This window comes from Carassius gibelio, chromosome A15 (assembly GCF_023724105.1).
Source record: "Carassius gibelio isolate Cgi1373 ecotype wild population from Czech Republic chromosome A15, carGib1.2-hapl.c, whole genome shotgun sequence".
Taxonomy (NCBI): Eukaryota; Metazoa; Chordata; class Actinopteri; order Cypriniformes; family Cyprinidae; genus Carassius; species Carassius gibelio.
The window spans coordinates 18,146,549-18,165,123 of NC_068385.1; the positions used below are offsets into that span (position 1 = coordinate 18,146,549).

The 18,575-nt window shown below is 43.4% G+C and overlaps 1 protein-coding gene and 1 pseudogene across 1 annotated transcript; one reads left to right on the forward strand and one right to left on the reverse strand.

Moving 5' to 3' along the window:
- Window positions 1-3,178: 3,178 nt before the first annotated feature.
- On the forward strand, window positions 3,179-6,089 carry LOC128028864 (uncharacterized; annotated as a pseudogene).
- A 6,297-nt stretch (window positions 6,090-12,386) lies between these two features.
- Window positions 12,387-17,075, reverse strand: bud23 (BUD23 rRNA methyltransferase and ribosome maturation factor). Its single transcript, XM_052615958.1, has 12 exons — window positions 16,907-17,075; window positions 15,751-15,788; window positions 15,542-15,637; window positions 15,389-15,471; window positions 14,541-14,637; window positions 14,374-14,470; window positions 14,238-14,288; window positions 14,028-14,113; window positions 13,893-13,938; window positions 13,388-13,449; window positions 13,100-13,189; window positions 12,387-12,967 (listed from the first exon to the last, which is right to left on the reverse strand). Exons 1-12 carry the CDS (start codon window positions 16,952-16,954, stop codon window positions 12,913-12,915), a joined length of 849 nt encoding a protein of 282 aa, XP_052471918.1. The 5' UTR covers window positions 16,955-17,075; the 3' UTR covers window positions 12,387-12,912.
- Between the last annotated feature and the right edge of the window lie 1,500 nt (window positions 17,076-18,575).

Below are 18,575 nucleotides of genomic sequence, written 5' to 3' on the forward strand. Positions count from 1 at the left end.
TTATATAAACGTTTCATTTATCCTAAGTAATCGATTTCTTGAGAGGAGGGGAATAAAACGTGGTATCAGGGGAAACCTCTTTCTCCGAGATTACTGAAGCCCTGTTGCATTGCGCCTGTAAACATGATTGAGCGCTCGTGAGGTGGGCGGAGCCATTCCTCATATAACATGGCACTGGACTGTCCTGGTCTCAGAAGACTTCTGTAAGACTCTGGAGACTCCTCGAGGGTCCATGCATATGTTAGGTCACCAGAGATTTCAAGTTGGATATGCGTATATCTAACACTATATGAATTATATAAAATCCTGCTCTATTTCAGCAACCACTTGATCAAGAAGTGAGGGAAGAGTCGCAATGTAAGCAAGAACAGCCGCTTGTCAAAGATAGTTTATAAACCAAATACCTACACGGACACTCAAAGCATGCAGTGGATCTGCTGGAAACCACTAGAGCGAGAGGCTGATGAGAACATGGGATCAGCGCATCAGTCAGCTGGGAGGGAGCCAAGATAAACTCACATAAAACAAGCATTGTTCTGAGCAGCCATGCACAATGACACTACACAACCATATCAAACAATAAAACCAATCAATAATTAATGACGACAAAGTAGATGCACAAATGCCAGCCACAGCAGGAACCAAACAACGATAGACACACTTGATGTGTACTCATGTTTACAATTTATTCATTGCTCTCAGCTGAAGAAAACACATATACGATCAGCTGCTTCTCCACATAGCACATTTCCATGAATATGCGTGCAAACACGGCTTTAGTGCTATATAACATAGTCGAAATCACACAAATGAGCGTGTCCTAGGCATACAAGCAGCCAAAAGCTGTGTAGCTTGAATGCACTTGCACAGATAACACATGTGGTGCTAAAGAGGAGATTTCCTAATTGCAAGACCTAGCGAAGGTATTCTGAGAAGATTAATCTTCAGCTCGGCAAATGTCCTGAATAGACATCTCATCGGACAGGATCTCCATCCCTGCTCTTGGAGAGCAACCGTCCTGCACACTTCAGGTCCAGTCCTGCTCCAACTACAGATCTTCATGGGTCCACTCGGATCCGAAAACCGGAGGTCTGACCCAAGACCCGAGCAGATTTAGGGTCCAAAACTTTCCAAAAATGAGAGCTTCGGCTATGGCTGGGTTCGATATTAATTGCCTCAGGTGTCAGGCGATTTTAAATGAGTGGGCTTTTTCCACATGGACCTGATCCCCTGTACTTGTGCATTGAAGTAGGTGCATTTTTGAGAAAGGAACATACATTTGTAACCTCACACACAGAAATACTTCTTATAGAGATTCATCAAAGCCACTCGCTTCAAAACGCAGCATGTTCATGCAGGACAGGGCTTTTCTCTTCTGTGTGCAGCATCCCTTCGCCGGAGATGAGGTAAATAGCATTGCAGAGCAGACAACACTAGTGGATCCATGATTTATCAGGTTATCGATTTTTAAGCGATCACGTTTATTATTCCAATCCACTGTTACAATTAAGAGCCAAACTCAAAAATAGCTTGTTTCTATCAGGCAGGCAATAATATAAAGGAATAATTAATGTTAAATAAATCAAAGTCATGGAGAGACTGAAAAATCAGTCAGCAGTACACTGGGATTTTTAATTACTGACTGCAGGCTGTGCAATCTATTATAATGCTGTCTGGTTTGAAAATAAATGCAGTCATATCTGACTCAGCTCTGTCTTGGGTTGGGTTTTTCTTTAAAAAACTTTTATCAGAATCACTTCTGAGTTTGGGTAAGAAGTGATTCGGGTCGGGTACAGATTTTAGGAACCGAGAAGACTTCTTGTTCCAACACATCTGTCTGTAATTATACAGTAACCCTGAACCCCTTGATTAGCTGATTCATGTGTGTTTGATTGAGCTGGAGCTGAAATCTCCAGGAGCAGGGTTGGAGACCCCCCTAGTGGGGCCTGAACCTCTGTTGAAAACACTTTGAGAGCCTTTCTCCAAGGCAGTGGTGGACATGTTGTCAAAATCCTAGGCACTAAAGAAGATCAGCTCACAAGCCTCGAAAGAGGACAGAAGACCATCTACAACATAAGAGATTAAAGGCATCAGCAGTCAGGAGGTTTCTCCCTCAGCTTGATAACAGTAGAAGGTGAAAGAAGCTCAGGCACAAGATGCATGCCTCATGGCCAAAGCTGAGTAGGACCCCTGCTCACATTACACAGCCATCTTCCTGGTCACCAGGATGTAGAAATCTTGGGATGCACCAATACAGATACTGGTATCCTGTATTCATACTTATACTCATTACAATGCTCCGATATCACAAACTGATCCCACACAGCATGTGAAGAGAGCTGTTTCCAGACACAAACAAACAGAGTAGAACGGAGTTATTGGGGATTACATATATCTATAAAGTACATGTATGTAATAATACATGGTAAACATAATATTTCTGCATATATATAGCTGATGAGTGGATTGAGCACATGGCAGCACAGATGTGTGAGGTTGTCCAGTGAACATCCCTTCACAGACATCACTGGAACATTTGTAGTTCAGTTGTCTGAAATGTCAAAAAAGGCTGGCTAAGTAAGTAATTGAAACACAACTAAACACAAGTTGCTAAAATTAGTTTAAAGGTATGGAGAGAGAGAGAGAGAGAGAGAGAGAATGCACACATGATCTTGATTGCAGTTCACTCTTTGAGCACATGCCAGTGAAGCAGCAGAGAAAGCCTCAAGATGGCTATGGCTAAAGAGAGGAAATCCATGGAGGAAGGGTAACTAGATTTGCCAACTGGACACAAGCTGTGGTCTGATCAACCACAGCTGGGTTGCCTGGATGAGGGTGTATGATGTTGAAAGACCCGAGTCCAGGAACATCACTGAAGATGTGTCCAGTAGCATCAGTAGATGTATTTGCACAGCTTTAATCTGATTCAATCAGTGACAACCAGGAAAGGCTGGTTGACAACCATGAAAAGCATGGTGACAACCGGAGAGTCGGTGACAGCTCGGAAAGACGGCAATTGGGGCAGAATATGCTGGCAACCTAATTTTGTGTCTTCTGTGAGGGGGACTCCCACAACAAGCTACGATGAACCTAATGGAAAAATACCCCCAGGGGTGCCTGAGGGGGGGGGAGGATGAGCACCCCAACTGGACTGATATAACGGTATCAGAACAAGGCAATGGACAAACGGCTACGAAAAAGCAGTGTATATGTGGCAAAATCTGCAGGAAATAAGCAAGGCCTAAAGATCCACCAATGGAGGATGAAGTGTCTGGTGGGGACAAGACCAACACAGCGCAAAGGTGTCCAACCTGGTGAGATGCAGGAGGAGCCAGACCCGGAGTCACCCCACAGTGCCCAGAACCTCCAAGTGTTGCAAATGACTCCCTCTAGCATTAAGTCTGAGAGGAGGCGGATCAAGTGGCCTGCATCTAACATGAACTCATTGTGGAACCAGTTTGATAATGATGTCGATCAAATCCTGGAGACCACCATAAGGGGAGAATTTGACAGGAAACTGCAAGCCATGACATGGTTCGGTGAAGAAGTGAAAGAAGGAGGCTCCAGAGGATCTCACTCAAATAACCAACGCGAGGTGAGAATCCATAACATCAGACAGGAGATGAAAACCCTGAAGCGACAATACAGGCAGGCAGGAAAGGAGGATCGCATTGGCCTGGCACATTTGATGAGCATCCTGTGAAAGAAGATCAGGATCCACCATCGGGCAAAGTGGCATCGGAGGCGCCGTCGTGAAAGAGCCCGAAAGAGAGCCGCATTTATTGCCAACCCCTTTATGTTCACTAAGGAGCTGCTAGGACAGAAGTGTAGCGGCAAGCTGGTCTGCTCTCAGGAGGAGATTGATCACCACCTGAAGGAAACATACAGCAACCCAGTAAGAGAACAAGATTTGGGGGAGTGCAGCACTCTGATAGACCCTCCTTGGCCAAGTGTGCAATTCAACATGTCAGAGCTGCAGCTGAAGGAGGTTCGAGAAGTTATTCCGCTCCAGGACCAAGCGGCACTTCTTACAAAGTGTACAAGAACTGTCCAAAACTCCTGCTGTTCCTGTGGAAAATCCTGCATGTTATCTGGAGGAGGGGCAGGATCCCTGAACAGTGGAGAGTTGCGGAAGGGGTCTGGATTTCAAAGGAGGAGAACTCCAAGAAGATAGACCAGTTCCGCATTATCTCCCTGTTGTGTATTGAAGCTAAGATCTTCTTCAGTGCAGTCTCCAACAGACTGAGCACCTTCCTATCAAAGAATAAGTTTATCGACACATCAGTCCAGAAGGGTGGAATTGCAGGAATGTCTGGGTGTTTGGAACACACAGGAGTGGTAACACAGCTAATCAGAGAGGCTAGAGAGAACAAGGGCAATCTGACAGTGCTGTGGCTTGATCTGGCTAACGCATATGGCTCAATACCACACAAGCTAGTTCAGCTCACCCTCACAAAACATCATGTCCTGTGCAGAGTCAGAGACCTCATCGTTGATTACTACAACAATTTCAGGATGATAACTTCTTCAGGAGCAGTGACATCAGGCTGGCACAAAGTCGAGATTGGAATCGTCACGGGATGCAACATCTCTGTAGTTCTGTTCTCCCTGGCCATGAAGAGGAAAGGTGGATGATAATTTCCGGTTCAGCGTAGCTGGTGAAAAAATTCCGACAATCACAGAGAAGTCTGTCAAGAGCTTAAGCAAGGTGTTTGACAGCACCTTGAGGGACTCCTCATCCATCCAGTCAACCTGCACTGACCTGGACAGATAGCTAAAGACAGTGGATAGGTCTGGATTGCCAGGGAAGTTCAAAGCTTGGCTGTACCAACATGGCATTCTTCCCAGAATCCTGTTGCCATTACTTGTCTATGAAGTGCCAATCTCGATCGTGGAAACCTAAGAGAGGAAGGTCAGTAGCCACCTCAGAAGATGGCTGGGGCTTCCAAAAAGTCTAAATTGCATCGCACTCTATGGGCACCGCAACAAACTGCAACTGCCGCTTAAGTCCTTGTAAGAGGTGTTCAAGGTTACAAAAGCTAGGGAAGTGTTGCTATATAGAGACTCTAGTGACCCAAAAGTAGCAACGGCTGGGATTGAAGAGGCTGGTGGGGGTGGTAACAAGAGGGAGGGCTGGACTGGGTTCCTTTTCAACTCCCCACATTGACACCATCAAAGGGAAGAATAAGAGCTGCCTAGTCTAGGAGGAGGTGAGAGCAGTGGCTAAGGAAGAGAGAACCTGCAGGACAGTAGGAATGAGGCAACAGGGTGCCTGGACATGATGGGAGAATGCAATCAAAAGGAAAGTGACATGGGCGGAGCTGGTGAAGGCAGAGCCACAGCGGATCAGTTTTCTCATTCAAGCGGTATATGATGTGCTTCCGAGTCCATCAAACCTTTACATATGGGGCAAAGTGGAGTCTCCAGCATGTTCACTGTGCTCTAAGCGTGGAACCCTAGAGCACATTTTGAGTTGCTGCTCAAAGGCACTGGGAGAGGGACGATACAGGTGGAGGCATGACCAGGTACTGAAGGCCATTGCGGAAGCCATTGCTACAGGAGTCAAGTGGGCCAAGCGCTCCCGACCCTTCAAGCAAGCCATTGCCTTTGTCAGAGCTTGAGAGCTGCCAAAACCAGCCGCAAAAACATCTGCAGGTATCTTGGCCACTGTGAGGGACTGGCAACTGTTGGTGGACTTGGAGCAGCAACTCGAGTTCCCCAACCATGTTGTGATCACCACCTTAAGACCCGACATCGTACTCTTGTCGGAGTCCACTAAACAAGTAGTTCTGTTGGAGCTTACAGTCCCCTGGGAAGACCACTTTGGAAGAGGCCTTTGAGAGGAAGCTCGTCAAGTACGAGGGACTGGTCAGTGAGTGCAAACAAGCCGGATGGAGTGCTAGGTGTCTCCCAATAGAGGTATAGGATGCAGGGGCTTTATAGCCCGATCCCTGGCCAGAGCCTTCAGCTTGTTAGGTGTAAATGAGGTGAGGAGGAAAAGAGCCATCCGCAACACCAGTGAAGCAGCAGAAAAAGCCTCAAGATGGCTATGGCTAAAGAGAGGAGATCCATGGAGGAAGGGTAGCTAGATTTGCCAACTGGACACACAGCTGGGTCGCCTGGATGAGGGTGTATGATGTTGAAAGACCCGAAACACTCAATAAGTCCAGGAACATCACTGAAGTTGTGTCCAGTAGCATCAGTATATGTAATTGCACAGTATACAGTGGGGATCGAAAGTTTGGGCACCCCTTGCAGAATCTGTGAAAATATGAGTCATTTTCAAAAAATAAGAGAGATCATACTAAATGCATGTTATATTTTATTTAGTACTGTCCTGAGTAAGATATTGTACATAAAAGATATTAACATTTAGTCCACAAGACAAAAAAAAAAAAAATGCTAAAATTATTAAAATAACCCCATTCAAAAGTTTGGGAACCCTTGGTTTTCAGTTTTCACCCCCCAGCTCTTAATGCATCTTGTTTCCTTCTGGAGCATCAGTGAATGTTTGAATCTTTTTAAATGGTTGTGTTTGAGTCCCTCAAATGTCCTCAGTGTGATAAGATGTATCTCAAAATCATAAAGTCACTGCTGGAAAAGGTTAAAATATGCAAAGATGCTGGAAAACTGAAGAATCTGCAGGACCTTAAAGATTTTTCTGAAGGACTCTGCTCAGTTTAACTGTTCAGAACAAACAAGGGACTCATGCACAACCATCACAAAACAGAAAGACAGTCGAGGATCATCAGGTAACAGAACACAGTACTAAGAACCAAGGGTTCTCAAACTTTTGAGTGGGGTTATTTTAATAATTTCAGCAATTCTTTTGTCTTGTGGACTAAATGTTAATATCCTTTATGTACAATATCTTACTCAGGACACTACTAAATAAAAAATAACCTGCATTTAGTATGATCTCTCTTATTTTTTTAAAATTACTCATATTTTCACAGATTCTGCAAGGGGTGCCCAAACTTTCGATCCCCACTGTATAATTTATATATATATATATATATATATATATATATATATATATATATATATACTGAGCCACTGCCGCCATGTAGGTTGTCTACAAACCGGAAGGTTGGTGGTTCAATCCCCGGCTCCACCTGACCGAGTGTCGAGGTGTCCTTGAGCAAGAAACCTAACCCCAGCTGCTCCCGAAGAGCTGGATGGCGCCTTGTATGGCAGACACCGCAGTCGGTGTGTGAATGTGTGGCCTAACCTGATTTTACCAAGTGAGACATGTTCCTGGGACAACATAGTTGTTGACCCTGGAACGACATTGTGATTAACCAATCAGATTTGAAGAACCAGTTTATAGATTTTGTGAAGTTTACGCTTAAACTTGGGCGGCCAAGATGGCGGCGCGAACACATCGCGAGGCTCAGCGTCTCTCCAGTTTTTGCAATTTTGCAGTATTATTCCTTCTCATCTCGGGTCTGTTCGTACTGAACAGCTTTGCTTTAACATCATACACCCGACAGGAGCTTTTGGATATCGGTGAGGACTTTACCAACAGTTTTATCACCAATCTTCGACTCATCCCTGAGATCGCTAGAACAACCGAGGCTTCGCACTCTACCCGGCCGGGCGGAAGTGCTCGCAGGCGGCGTCGAGATCGTAAACAAAGGCGGGGGAAGCGCGGAGGTCTAAGAGCCAAGCTAAAGCTAACACCGCTCCGGCTCTCTTTACCCAGCATTTTCCTCGCTAATGTGCGGTCACTGGTGAACAAAATGGATGAGTTACGACTCCGCATCACCCACAGTAAGAGACTTATGGACTGCAATGTCATGGTTTTCACGGAAACATGGCTACACAGCGACGTACCCAACAATGCTATTGAGCTAGCAGGACGCTACACGCTCCGGGCAGATAGAACGGCAGATGACTCCGGCAAGACAAGAGGTGGTGGATTGTGCATTTATGTCAACAAAGCTTGGTGTACGAACACTGTCATTGTTGGGAGACACTGCTCAGCTAACCTAGAGTTTCTCATGGTTAAATGTAAACCTTTTTATCTGCCACGGGAGTTCACTTCCACCATAATAACCGCAGTCTATATTCCACCGGATGCTAATGCCAAGCTTGCTTTGCACGAACTTCATGCAGCCATTAGTAAACAACAGACTGCTCACCCAGAGGCTGCTTTTATTGTCGCGGGTGATTTTAATCACTGCAAATTAAAAACAGTACTCCCCAAATTTCACCAGCATGTTTCCTGCCACACCAGAGGAGACAAAACTTTGGATCATGTTTATACAAACATCAATGGAGCTTACATCGCGAGCCCCCTCCCCCACCTCGGACAGTCTGATCACCTTTCTTTGTTTCTCACCCCTAAGTATTCACCCCTCATCAACCGTGTGAAGCCATCAGTGAGGACCATCAAAGTGTGGCCAACTGGAGCAGACTCTTTACTTCAAGACAGGTTTAAACACACTGACTGGAGTATGTTTGCTTTACAGGCTGCCTGTGGCTCTCACACAGACATTGATATCTACACCTCCTCTGTACTGGATCACATCAACTCCACCATTGACAGTGTAACAACAGAAAAACAGATAACAACATACCCTAATCAGAAGCCATGGATGAACAAGGAGGTTCGACTTCTGCTGAAAGACCGCAACGCTGCCTTCAGGTCAGATGACACTCAGGCCTACAGTAAATCCAGGGCTAACCTGAAAAGGGGCATCAAAAAGGCCAAGTACTGCTACAAGCTGAAGGTAGAGGAACACTTTTCCAACTCTGACCCCCGACGCATGTGGCAGGGCATCCAGATCATCAGTGACTACAAGTCAAGCAACTCCACACCAACAGTCACGGACGTCTACTTCCTTAACGAGCTAAATGACTTTTATGCTCGCTTCAACAGCGACAGCAAGGAGATGGCCACCAAAATCTCACCCTCAGCAGACCACCAACCCCTTAAACTCACCTCCACAGATGTCCACACTGCACTGAGCCGGATCAACGCACGCAAGGCTGCTGGCCCGGATGGCATTCCTGGACGTGTGCTTAGGGCATGTGCAGAGCAGCTTGCAGGGGTCTTCACAGACATTTTCAACCTGTCCCTCACCCAAGCAACTGTGCCTACATGTTTTAAGTCCACATCCATTGTGCCAGTACCAAAACACTCCTCCCCAACGTGCCTCAATGACTATCGCCCCGTAGCACTCACACCCATCATTATGAAGTGCTTCGAGCGACTGGTCCTAGCACATCTCAAAGACTGCCTCCCACCCACACTGGACCCACACCAATTTGCCTACCGCAGAAATAGGAGCACAGAGGATGCAGTATGTACAGTGCTGCACTCTGCACTCACACACCTGGACAATAACAACACGTATGTTAGGATGTTGTTTGTTGACTTCAGTTCAGCATTTAACACCGTCATTCCCTCCAAGCTGACCACAAAACTTGGAGACCTGGACATCAACACCTCCCTCTGCAACTGGATTATGGACTTTCTGACCAACAGGCCTCAGCATGTTCGGTCAGGTCACACCCACTCCACCACCATCACACTTAACACTGGCGTACCACAGGGCTGTGTGCTGAGCCCATTCCTCTACTCCCTTTACACCCACGACTGCAAGCCTGTGCATGGATCCAACTCCATCATTAAGTTTGCAGATGACACCACGGTGATTGGCCTCATCAGTGACAACGATGAGACTGCCTACAGGGAAGAGATACAGCACCTGGCCACATGGTGCGCTGACAATAACCTGCTCCTTAACACCAATAAGACAAAGGAGCTCATTGTGGACTTCAGGAAGAAGAATGGAAGCACGCATGACCCCATCCACATTAACGGGCTGGCTGTTGAACGTGTCTCCAGCTTCAAGTTCCTGGGAACCACCATCTCGGAGGAACTGTCCTGGGCCACAAACACCTCCAACCTGGTCAAGAAGGCTCACCAGCGCCTTTTCTTCCTCAGGACACTGAAGAAGAACCAGCTGTCTTCATCCATCCTGGTGAACTTTTACCGGTGTGCGATCGAGAGCATCCTGACCAGTTGCATCACAGTCTGGTATGGGAACTGCTCAGTAGCTGACCGCAAGGCACTGCAGAGGGTGGTGAAAACTGCCCAGCGCATCACAGGGACACCACTTCCTGCTCTTGAGGACATCCAGAGGAAACGCTGTCTACGTCGAGCTCGCAGCATTCTGAAGGACTCCTCTCACCCTGACCACAGACTGTTTAACCTCCTCCCCTCCGGGAGGCGTTTCAGGAGCCTCCGAACAAGGACCACAAGATTCAGGAATTTCCCTAAAGCTGTCTCCTTGCTGAACTCTGCCCTCTGACACCCCTCAACACCCCCCACACCACACATAGACTCCTCCCCCTCTTCAACACTGTGACTGATTTATTTATTTATTCACAACAAGCAAAAAACTGTAACTTGTTATTACTTGCACTACTGTCTGTTTATCCAGGAACACTGTATAATCCATTTGCACATTGTAATTTTTTTTCTATGCACTTTACTGTCCATTGCAATACTGTAAATTGTTCATAGTTCTGCCTATAGTGTACATACACTTTTACATAGCCCATCTGTATAGTATGTTCATAGTACACCTATCTGTATATCATGCTAATAGTATTTAATATCTGTAAATTATGTCCATAATACTTACCTGTATAGTTATTGTACATATTATAGACCTTTATTCTGTACTTACTGCTTATTGCACTTCTGGTTAGATGCTAACTGCATTTCGTTGCCTTGTACCTACATGTGCAGTGACAATAAAGTTGAATCTAATCTAATCTAATCTAATCTAAAATCAGTGTTTGGTGCTTGTACATCAGTGTCATTCATCTATCATTTCCTCTGATTTTAGGGATTACTCATGGTTAAGGTTAGGTTTAGGTGTAGGGATATGGTTAATAATATATTTTTGGAGTAAAATGTTGTTCCAGGGTCAACAAAATATGTTGACCTAGGAACACATCGGACTTGGCAAAATCAGGACGTGCGAATGTGTGTGTGAATGGGTGAATGTGAGGCAAATTGTAAAGTGCTTTGGATGGCCATGTGGTCTGTTGAAAGCGCTATATAAATGCAGTCCATTTACCATTTATATATATACCATATATATACATATATATCCAGGAAAGTTATTTTTACACAGGAGATGAACTTTTTATAATACTTATTGCAAAAAGTGGCATTCGCTATAAACAGCATTTATTTTTACACATCAAACCTATATAAGTTTATATAAAGCAAATGTCCTCTGTGAAATGTGCAAGGCTTTATGTGTCTCTCATTTTGCACTAGTACAGAGAGACGTCTTTTAAAAAGGCATAGATCAATGTTAAAAGATATACTGCATGTTATAGTGGATGGCTCAACTATATAACATTTAACACTATATGACAGAGACTAAAACACAGGTCTGTAGTCATTAATATAATGCTTCAATTTTTCTCCACATATAGTTATTTTATCTGGAATAACAAAGATATATCATATTAAGATAATTATCTTTTTTTTCATAATTGGTTTGATAAGAATACTCCTTTAGAGAATACACTTTCAGATGATTGTTGTGTCCTGTTTTCTGAAAAAAAAAAAAAAAAAATCAATAAATATTTTAGCCCCCCCTTGAATATTTCAAACTTTAGTCAAGCCTGAGTCTAAAGATCTTTCATGCTATCCTCCTGATGTAGACAACACTAGTCTGTTTGTTAAACAATGTCTTCAGTAGCACATCAGATGAAGAATAGGATCAGATCTCAGGTTTCTGAACCTGTTTGTGGACGTTTCTGGAATAACAAGTTTAATGATAGAGAATGGGAAGATTTCTGGCTTCTTTGACAAATCTCTTATCAAAATTATTCATAATAGTTTTACCTAGTAATGTATAAACTTGCTTAATTTTATGAATAGCGTTTCTGTTAATTTCAAAGAATTTTTGGTTGACTTTTCAAATCTGAAAATAATTTGTCTTCAAACTTCTGTATTTGTCAGATATTTGTATATTTGTCACCATTCTCCTCTAACATTTATAATTACTATTTTTTTTTTGTGCAAAATGTTACATTCATTTTTGTAACACTTCCACTTTTTCATAGTGTAATATTAGCCAGTATGAGCATTTTATTTGTAAATGCAATCACACAGGTATAATATCATGAAAATATAAATTTACTTAAAATGCATATTTTTGCAAAACACCCATTCTGTTGGAAAGCATTACAAACTCTGAAACTGTACTTCCTGGTGTTGTTGTCTTGGTTGCTGGCGCCCTACATAGGCTGCACACTGTTAGTATACACTACTTGTGTACAACTAATGAAGAAAACTTGTCTTTAAAATACCGTTTAAAGTAAAGAGCACTTCAGGCTTACAGCGCAGATTAAAACTCAAAACTCATTTATTGTTATCTGGCACAATACTTCATTCAAACAGTGTGTGGATTGTCACGTTACACTTGTCTTAATGAAAATAAAACTTGTTTTAATAGTTAATATCATGGGAAATGTGCTTTTTTGCACCACAGAAAAATATACGAAACTCAAAATCAAATTCAATGAATGCATAAAACATTTAATCTTGATAAACAACCCAAATCTCTTGCATTCACACTGTCTTTTGAAAAACATTTGCTGGGATAATGCATTGCTCCGGGTTCACTGTACACTTACACTACAATGAGTGCACATTTATGTAAGAATCACACCTGAAAGCTGATGAAACCTGGTTTATTATGGCTGTTGTTAATTCAGACATAACCCACACGTGGCTCTCTCCTCTCCACAAGGGTTTATTATTCGGTGGTATATTTCCTCGGAGCACACAGTTCAGTAGAGATAAGAGTGGTGACTGGATCCAGTAGATTGAACCGCTCACAGTCTGCTGTCCGGACAGTGAAGACCGGACGCTCAGAAGCGAGGTTTCCTGTGACGAGCCGTGTACTTGGTGTCAGCTCTTACTTCCCTGAGAGAAGACAAACAGAGGACTCAGATACAGCACAAGTGAAGACAGGAGCCATGTGTTCATCAGAGAATGAGTTGAGCTGCACACGGCTGATACAGACACACATCTAAACTAACAGAAGCGTGAACATACTTCCCCTGGCGCCGGCGTCTTTCCTTCTTTTCCACGATCCAGTCCTTACTCTTCTTCACACACTTTCCTTTCATGTGTTTGAAGCGGGACCTTTAGAGAGAGCAGACGGTGAGGAAACACGGTTCACTGTAACACTCGACATATAAACCTGATCGTGATGGAGCTGTACGTGCGGTTCACATCTAATTACATTCACTGAAGTCTTCCATAAGCATGGAACACAAACAGTGTTAGTGAAATATAACGTGAGGTTATGGGTGAGATAACAGACTGATAGAGGAGTGTTACCTCTGTGCTGTGAACTGAGCCTGACCGGATACAGCTCTGTCAGCCGCCTCTGAACCCAGACCCTGAAAACACACACAGCATCAGCAGGAACAGGCCGACTTCACTCGTGTGTGTGTGTGTGTCTCTGTGTGTGTGGTGTGTCTCTCTCTCTCTGTGTGTGTGTGGTGTGTCATTCTCTCTCTCTCTCTGTGTGTGTGTGTCTCTGTTTGTCTCTCTCTCTCTGTTTGTGTGTGTGTCTCTCTCTGTGTGTGTGTGTCTCTCTCGCTCTCTGTGTGTGTGTGTGTCTCTCGCTCTCTCTCTCTCTCTCTCTCTGTGTGTGTGTGTCTCTCTGTGTGTGTGTGTGTCTCTCTCTCTCTCTGTGTGTGTGTCTGTGTGTCTCTCTCTCTCTGTGTGTGTGTGTGTGTGTCTCTCTCTCTCTCTCTCTGTGTGTGTGTGTCTCTCTCTCTCTCTCTCTCTCTCTCTGTGTGTGTGTGTGTGTGTGTGTTCATACTGAGGCTGTACACACCTTGGGTAAGACTCCTGACACACCAGCAAACAAACACAGGAAGAACCTGCAGTGAATAAAAAGTCACTGGTTATGATCCTCGAGCACATTAACATTAAAGAGATGTTTTCTGGGAATATGGATCAGAACAGTCACTTTTTGGCCTTGCTGCTGTTGGGAAAGTCGACCACCATCCCGCCGGTGAAGCCAGCTTTCATGGCCTGAGCCGTGATCAGCTCCAGCTGACAGAGAAACCACAACACCTCACTTAAACACGTCCTACAGTCTGCGGAGAATAACCTGACCACACATTCTTAACCCAGAATCAGGATTATTAATAACCAGAGAGAGGTGTTCCATACAGACCTGCTCTGAGTTTTCAGGGTATATCTGGAACACAGCGCGTGCTCCTCTGGCCTACAACACACACACACACACACACACACACAGGTGTGAAGGAAACGATCGCTGTGTGAGACACACAGATCTGACAGGAGCTCACCAGTGAGGAGTACAGCGTGCTGAAGAAGCGGTACAGTCTCTTCGGAGGACTGTGTGTTTTCTTATCTGCGTTACACAACCACTGCAGCGCTGAAATACTGAGAGAGACAGCACACATGAGACACACACACACTCGTCTCACACTGACAGCGTCTCAGGAGCTCGTACCTGACACAGCCGTCGAACATCCCCGGCCTGAAGGGCAGACCCTCGCCCATGTCCCCCAGCAGGAGATCTCCCTCCACGTCCCGCTGCAGGGCCACATCTGAACAGCACAGGTAACACCGCTAGCATTAGCTTCTGACCGCACACACCGATTACTGTCAGTTTCACACGCTCACGGAAAAGATTACAGTCAAACACTTTACTTTTGTCACGCACTGGTCCAGTCTGAGATCTCAGGCTATTTGGGAATTTTTTTTCCCAAGACTAGTGAAAATATCACCCAAGTGCTCTTTATCTATTTGTGTCTGTATCTTTAAAGACGCTGAGTTTATTCTCTACTTCAGCAGACTTTACACTTTCATTCCTGTCTATATTCAGACGGGTTTTATAAAGGGGTGCGTTCATATATCATTTCCCTGATTTTACAACATTATAATCCTACAAATGTATAAAAATATTAGTTTTTCTCTATGTCTGCAGTATGTTTTACAGAATGATAAAAAGAGAATAAATCTGTAACATACCAGCAAACTGAACTCTGAACTCTGATTTCTTGTTCTATGCATGTATGCAACTGAATGCATAATTAATTAGACTGTTTTTATTTGCGTATTTATGCAAATTAACATCGCATGTCTGCAATTAAAGTAATCAATCAACTGAAAAAGTATGCATACATCTATTAGTTATTCTGTTGATCTTATTCACCAGAAATGTCATGCCACAAAAAGCCCCAAAAACGAACATTTGTCCAGTGCATGACAAACAGTGTTTCCTGTTTTAAAAGCTCTTTCTGGCCAGCGATGTGTGTGTGTGTGAGTGTGTGTGTGAGTGTGTGTGTGGTCCGTCACCCAGCATGGCTGTGCTGATGTCCACACCGACCCAGTAGTGTCCAGCTTCAGACAGATAGTCTCCACTGAGTCCAGAGCCGCAGCTGCGGGTTCAAGCAAAGGTTTAGGAGTCTGACAGAGTAACACATGTTCCTGCAGAGAGCACACGCTCACCCCACGTCCAGCAGGTAACAGGGCTGATCCTCGGGCAGACTGAGCAGCTCCACGGCCCGCTCGGACATCTGCGTCTGGATCTCGATCATCCGAGAGCTGCAGCACACACACATTACAGTGGAAGAAGCATTAATGGTTGAAAACAGACACATATCGTGTGAAACGATGCATGTAGAATCTCGGCAGTACTGGACTGTCAATGTACTTACTTTTGGGAGTATTTCTTGGCCTCTTGTTCATTGTAGAACTGTAAATAAAGAACAGCATTTACACACATGACAGAAGCATGTAGAAATGCACCAGGAGATTATGATTGGCTGGAATTAAGATATCGGCTCATTCCTTGTCAACTCACACAGAGTTAGAGAAAAAAGCTCAACTTTTTTAATGGTGAAATGCATAAATGATTATGAAGAAAGACGATATTAAATACTGAGCAATTCACTATTTTATAGGGTCTTCACCTGGACTTTGGAGTCACTTTAGAAAGCTGGCACACCAAGATAGTTTTATTCTTACATGCAATGTGTAGATCTATTAGTAAAAACACATTTCAGAATCTTTGTTGTATTATATATATCAATGGTGACAGGTTTTATATTTTAAGATATTACCCATCTTCAGCGGTCTAAAACCAAGAACATATGATGCTGAAACAAAACATGCCTCTCTGATTCTCAGTGTCATAAACTCACATTAACCTGCTCTCATTAGGCTATAGACTATAGATATTAATCATCTTCCCTCTCCTGCAATCTAGCTCCAAATCTGAGCTGGAAATATACCTCCTGTATATACATCTGTGGCATTGAGTATTTCCGCCTTCAACACTATCTGATGTGCCACAGAATGAAGTGATGTATGTATATAGTGAACCTGAGACGCAGGCTCCTTCTAGTGGGGCTTCAGATCATGACTCTTAGTATGAAGAGGTTTAAGGGCTCCTGTCTAAATATGTTCCAGTTAAACGTTACATTTCTGGCATCAAAAGATCGCTGTCAAATCTGAGGACGCATCTGTATGTATTTGTACAAATATTGTCCCCGCTTTTAAATGCGTAGATAAACACAAGTGAGATTTCAGTGACCACTGAACTAGGAAATGTCCCAGAATAAATTACAGACATCTTATCACCTTACTTGAAGCTACCAGTTTAACTCGTTCTCGACCATTGTTTGTGCTAGGAAATGTATTATTATAAATGTATTATTTTAAATGGTCAACATGTTAGGTGGGTTAGTAGACTCATCATATGTGACGGATCTGTCTCGGGTCTCCGTCATGCGCGCACACGAGCTCGCTGGTCTGAAAGTGTGTTTTGTAAGATGTGCACACGTTCAAGAGTCAAACCGAGGCTTCACTCACCACCTCTGGAGGGGCCATGTGCTCGGGTCTGCGACAGCTCGAAGACATGATGATATTCACCCAAAATTAACCTGCCACCGGGTACTGAAGATCACAACAACGAAGAGAAACACATGGAGGAAGGAGCGTGGCCCGCGCTGATGACGTCACCCACATGCGACGCTCAGAGGCTCAAACCTCAACCTCACTCCAGAGATTTATAGAATATACTCTTTTAAATGTATTCGAATGAACGATTGGTATTCGATATACGAACAGAGATTTTATGCATCAGTGGATGAATCCAAATAATTATCTATTAATCAAAAACGACTATGATTTGTCCATTCTAAAAAGCGCTGAGAAAAGTAACAGGCGTGACTGCTTCAGATGTGTGCTGGACAATAATTAGCACCAAAATAAGGACAATAGTAATCCTTAATAGAACTGATGCAAGTGTTAAGATAAGAGAGTTATTTGTAGACTCGCCCATAATGTTTTGTATCTACGCGTCTTCTCATTGGCTAAGAGAGACAGAGCAACACGAGTCCCATTCGACGTCATTTAAAATGGCATTAATTAAAACAAAAGGGCTATGTATAAATTAACATTATATATTTGTGTATAATATATTTTTGTCATTGGGCTGTGGGTTGTGTAGGAAACATTGGTGTGAATGTTTTACATTAGTATAAAAATATTTCTAAAACATCTGTTCACTCAGAAATGAAAATGATCCCATGATTTACTCACACTGGAGCCATCCTAAGTGTATATGACTGTCTTCTTTCAGATGAATATAACCAGTTGGATCTTTTTCTTACACAAGTGCATTGAGTCGCTTTAGGAGGGTCTTTATTAAACCCTGGATTTGTGTGGAACACTTTTCATGATGGATGGAGGCACTTTTTTGGTCTTCAACATTTGGAAACCCATACCATTATAAAGCTTGTAAGAGACAGGATCGTTTTTAATATAACTCTGATTATATTAATCTGAAAGAAGACGGTCATAGACATCGAAGGCTCGAGGGTGAGTTAAATCATGTGCTAATGTTAGTTGTTGTGTGTGCTATCCCTTTAAGAAGCTTTTCCTTACACATTCACTATATAAACCAGTCAGTGTAATCATGTAAACTCTCTTCATCCCCCAGACTGCATTTATGATGAAACCCTTTCGTTGTGGTTCTTCATTCACTTTATTCACAGAAATATAAAGTTTAATGTGAAGGTCATCACTCGATACAAAATCTCAAAATGTTCAAAACTCTATTAGCATAAAGGATTGATATAAAAACAAAACTCAGCAGTAGACAACAAATAATGACCAAATAAAACACCAAGGGAAAGATTTATGGAAACTACAACTGGAGCTATAACAATACAGCAGTCATTTTTCAGTTATTAAACCATGATGAAGATAATTGGCACTCGTCTGTCGTGGATGGAGGACTTCTGATGAATGAGATTATTCCTTTAAAACAAACCTTAATGTTAGGATATAGAATAACATCTGTGCACAGGAAGAGATGAAGAGATTCTTTACTGAGCTAACTCAGTAAATCAGTCTGAAGGGTCCTTTTGTGTCCCAGCAGACAGAAATGACTTGGTTAGAAAGAGGGTGTCCTTTAGGGTGGTCCATCAAACTGGTTAAAAATAAAAATCTACCTCAAGAGCAAGTCCACAAAACT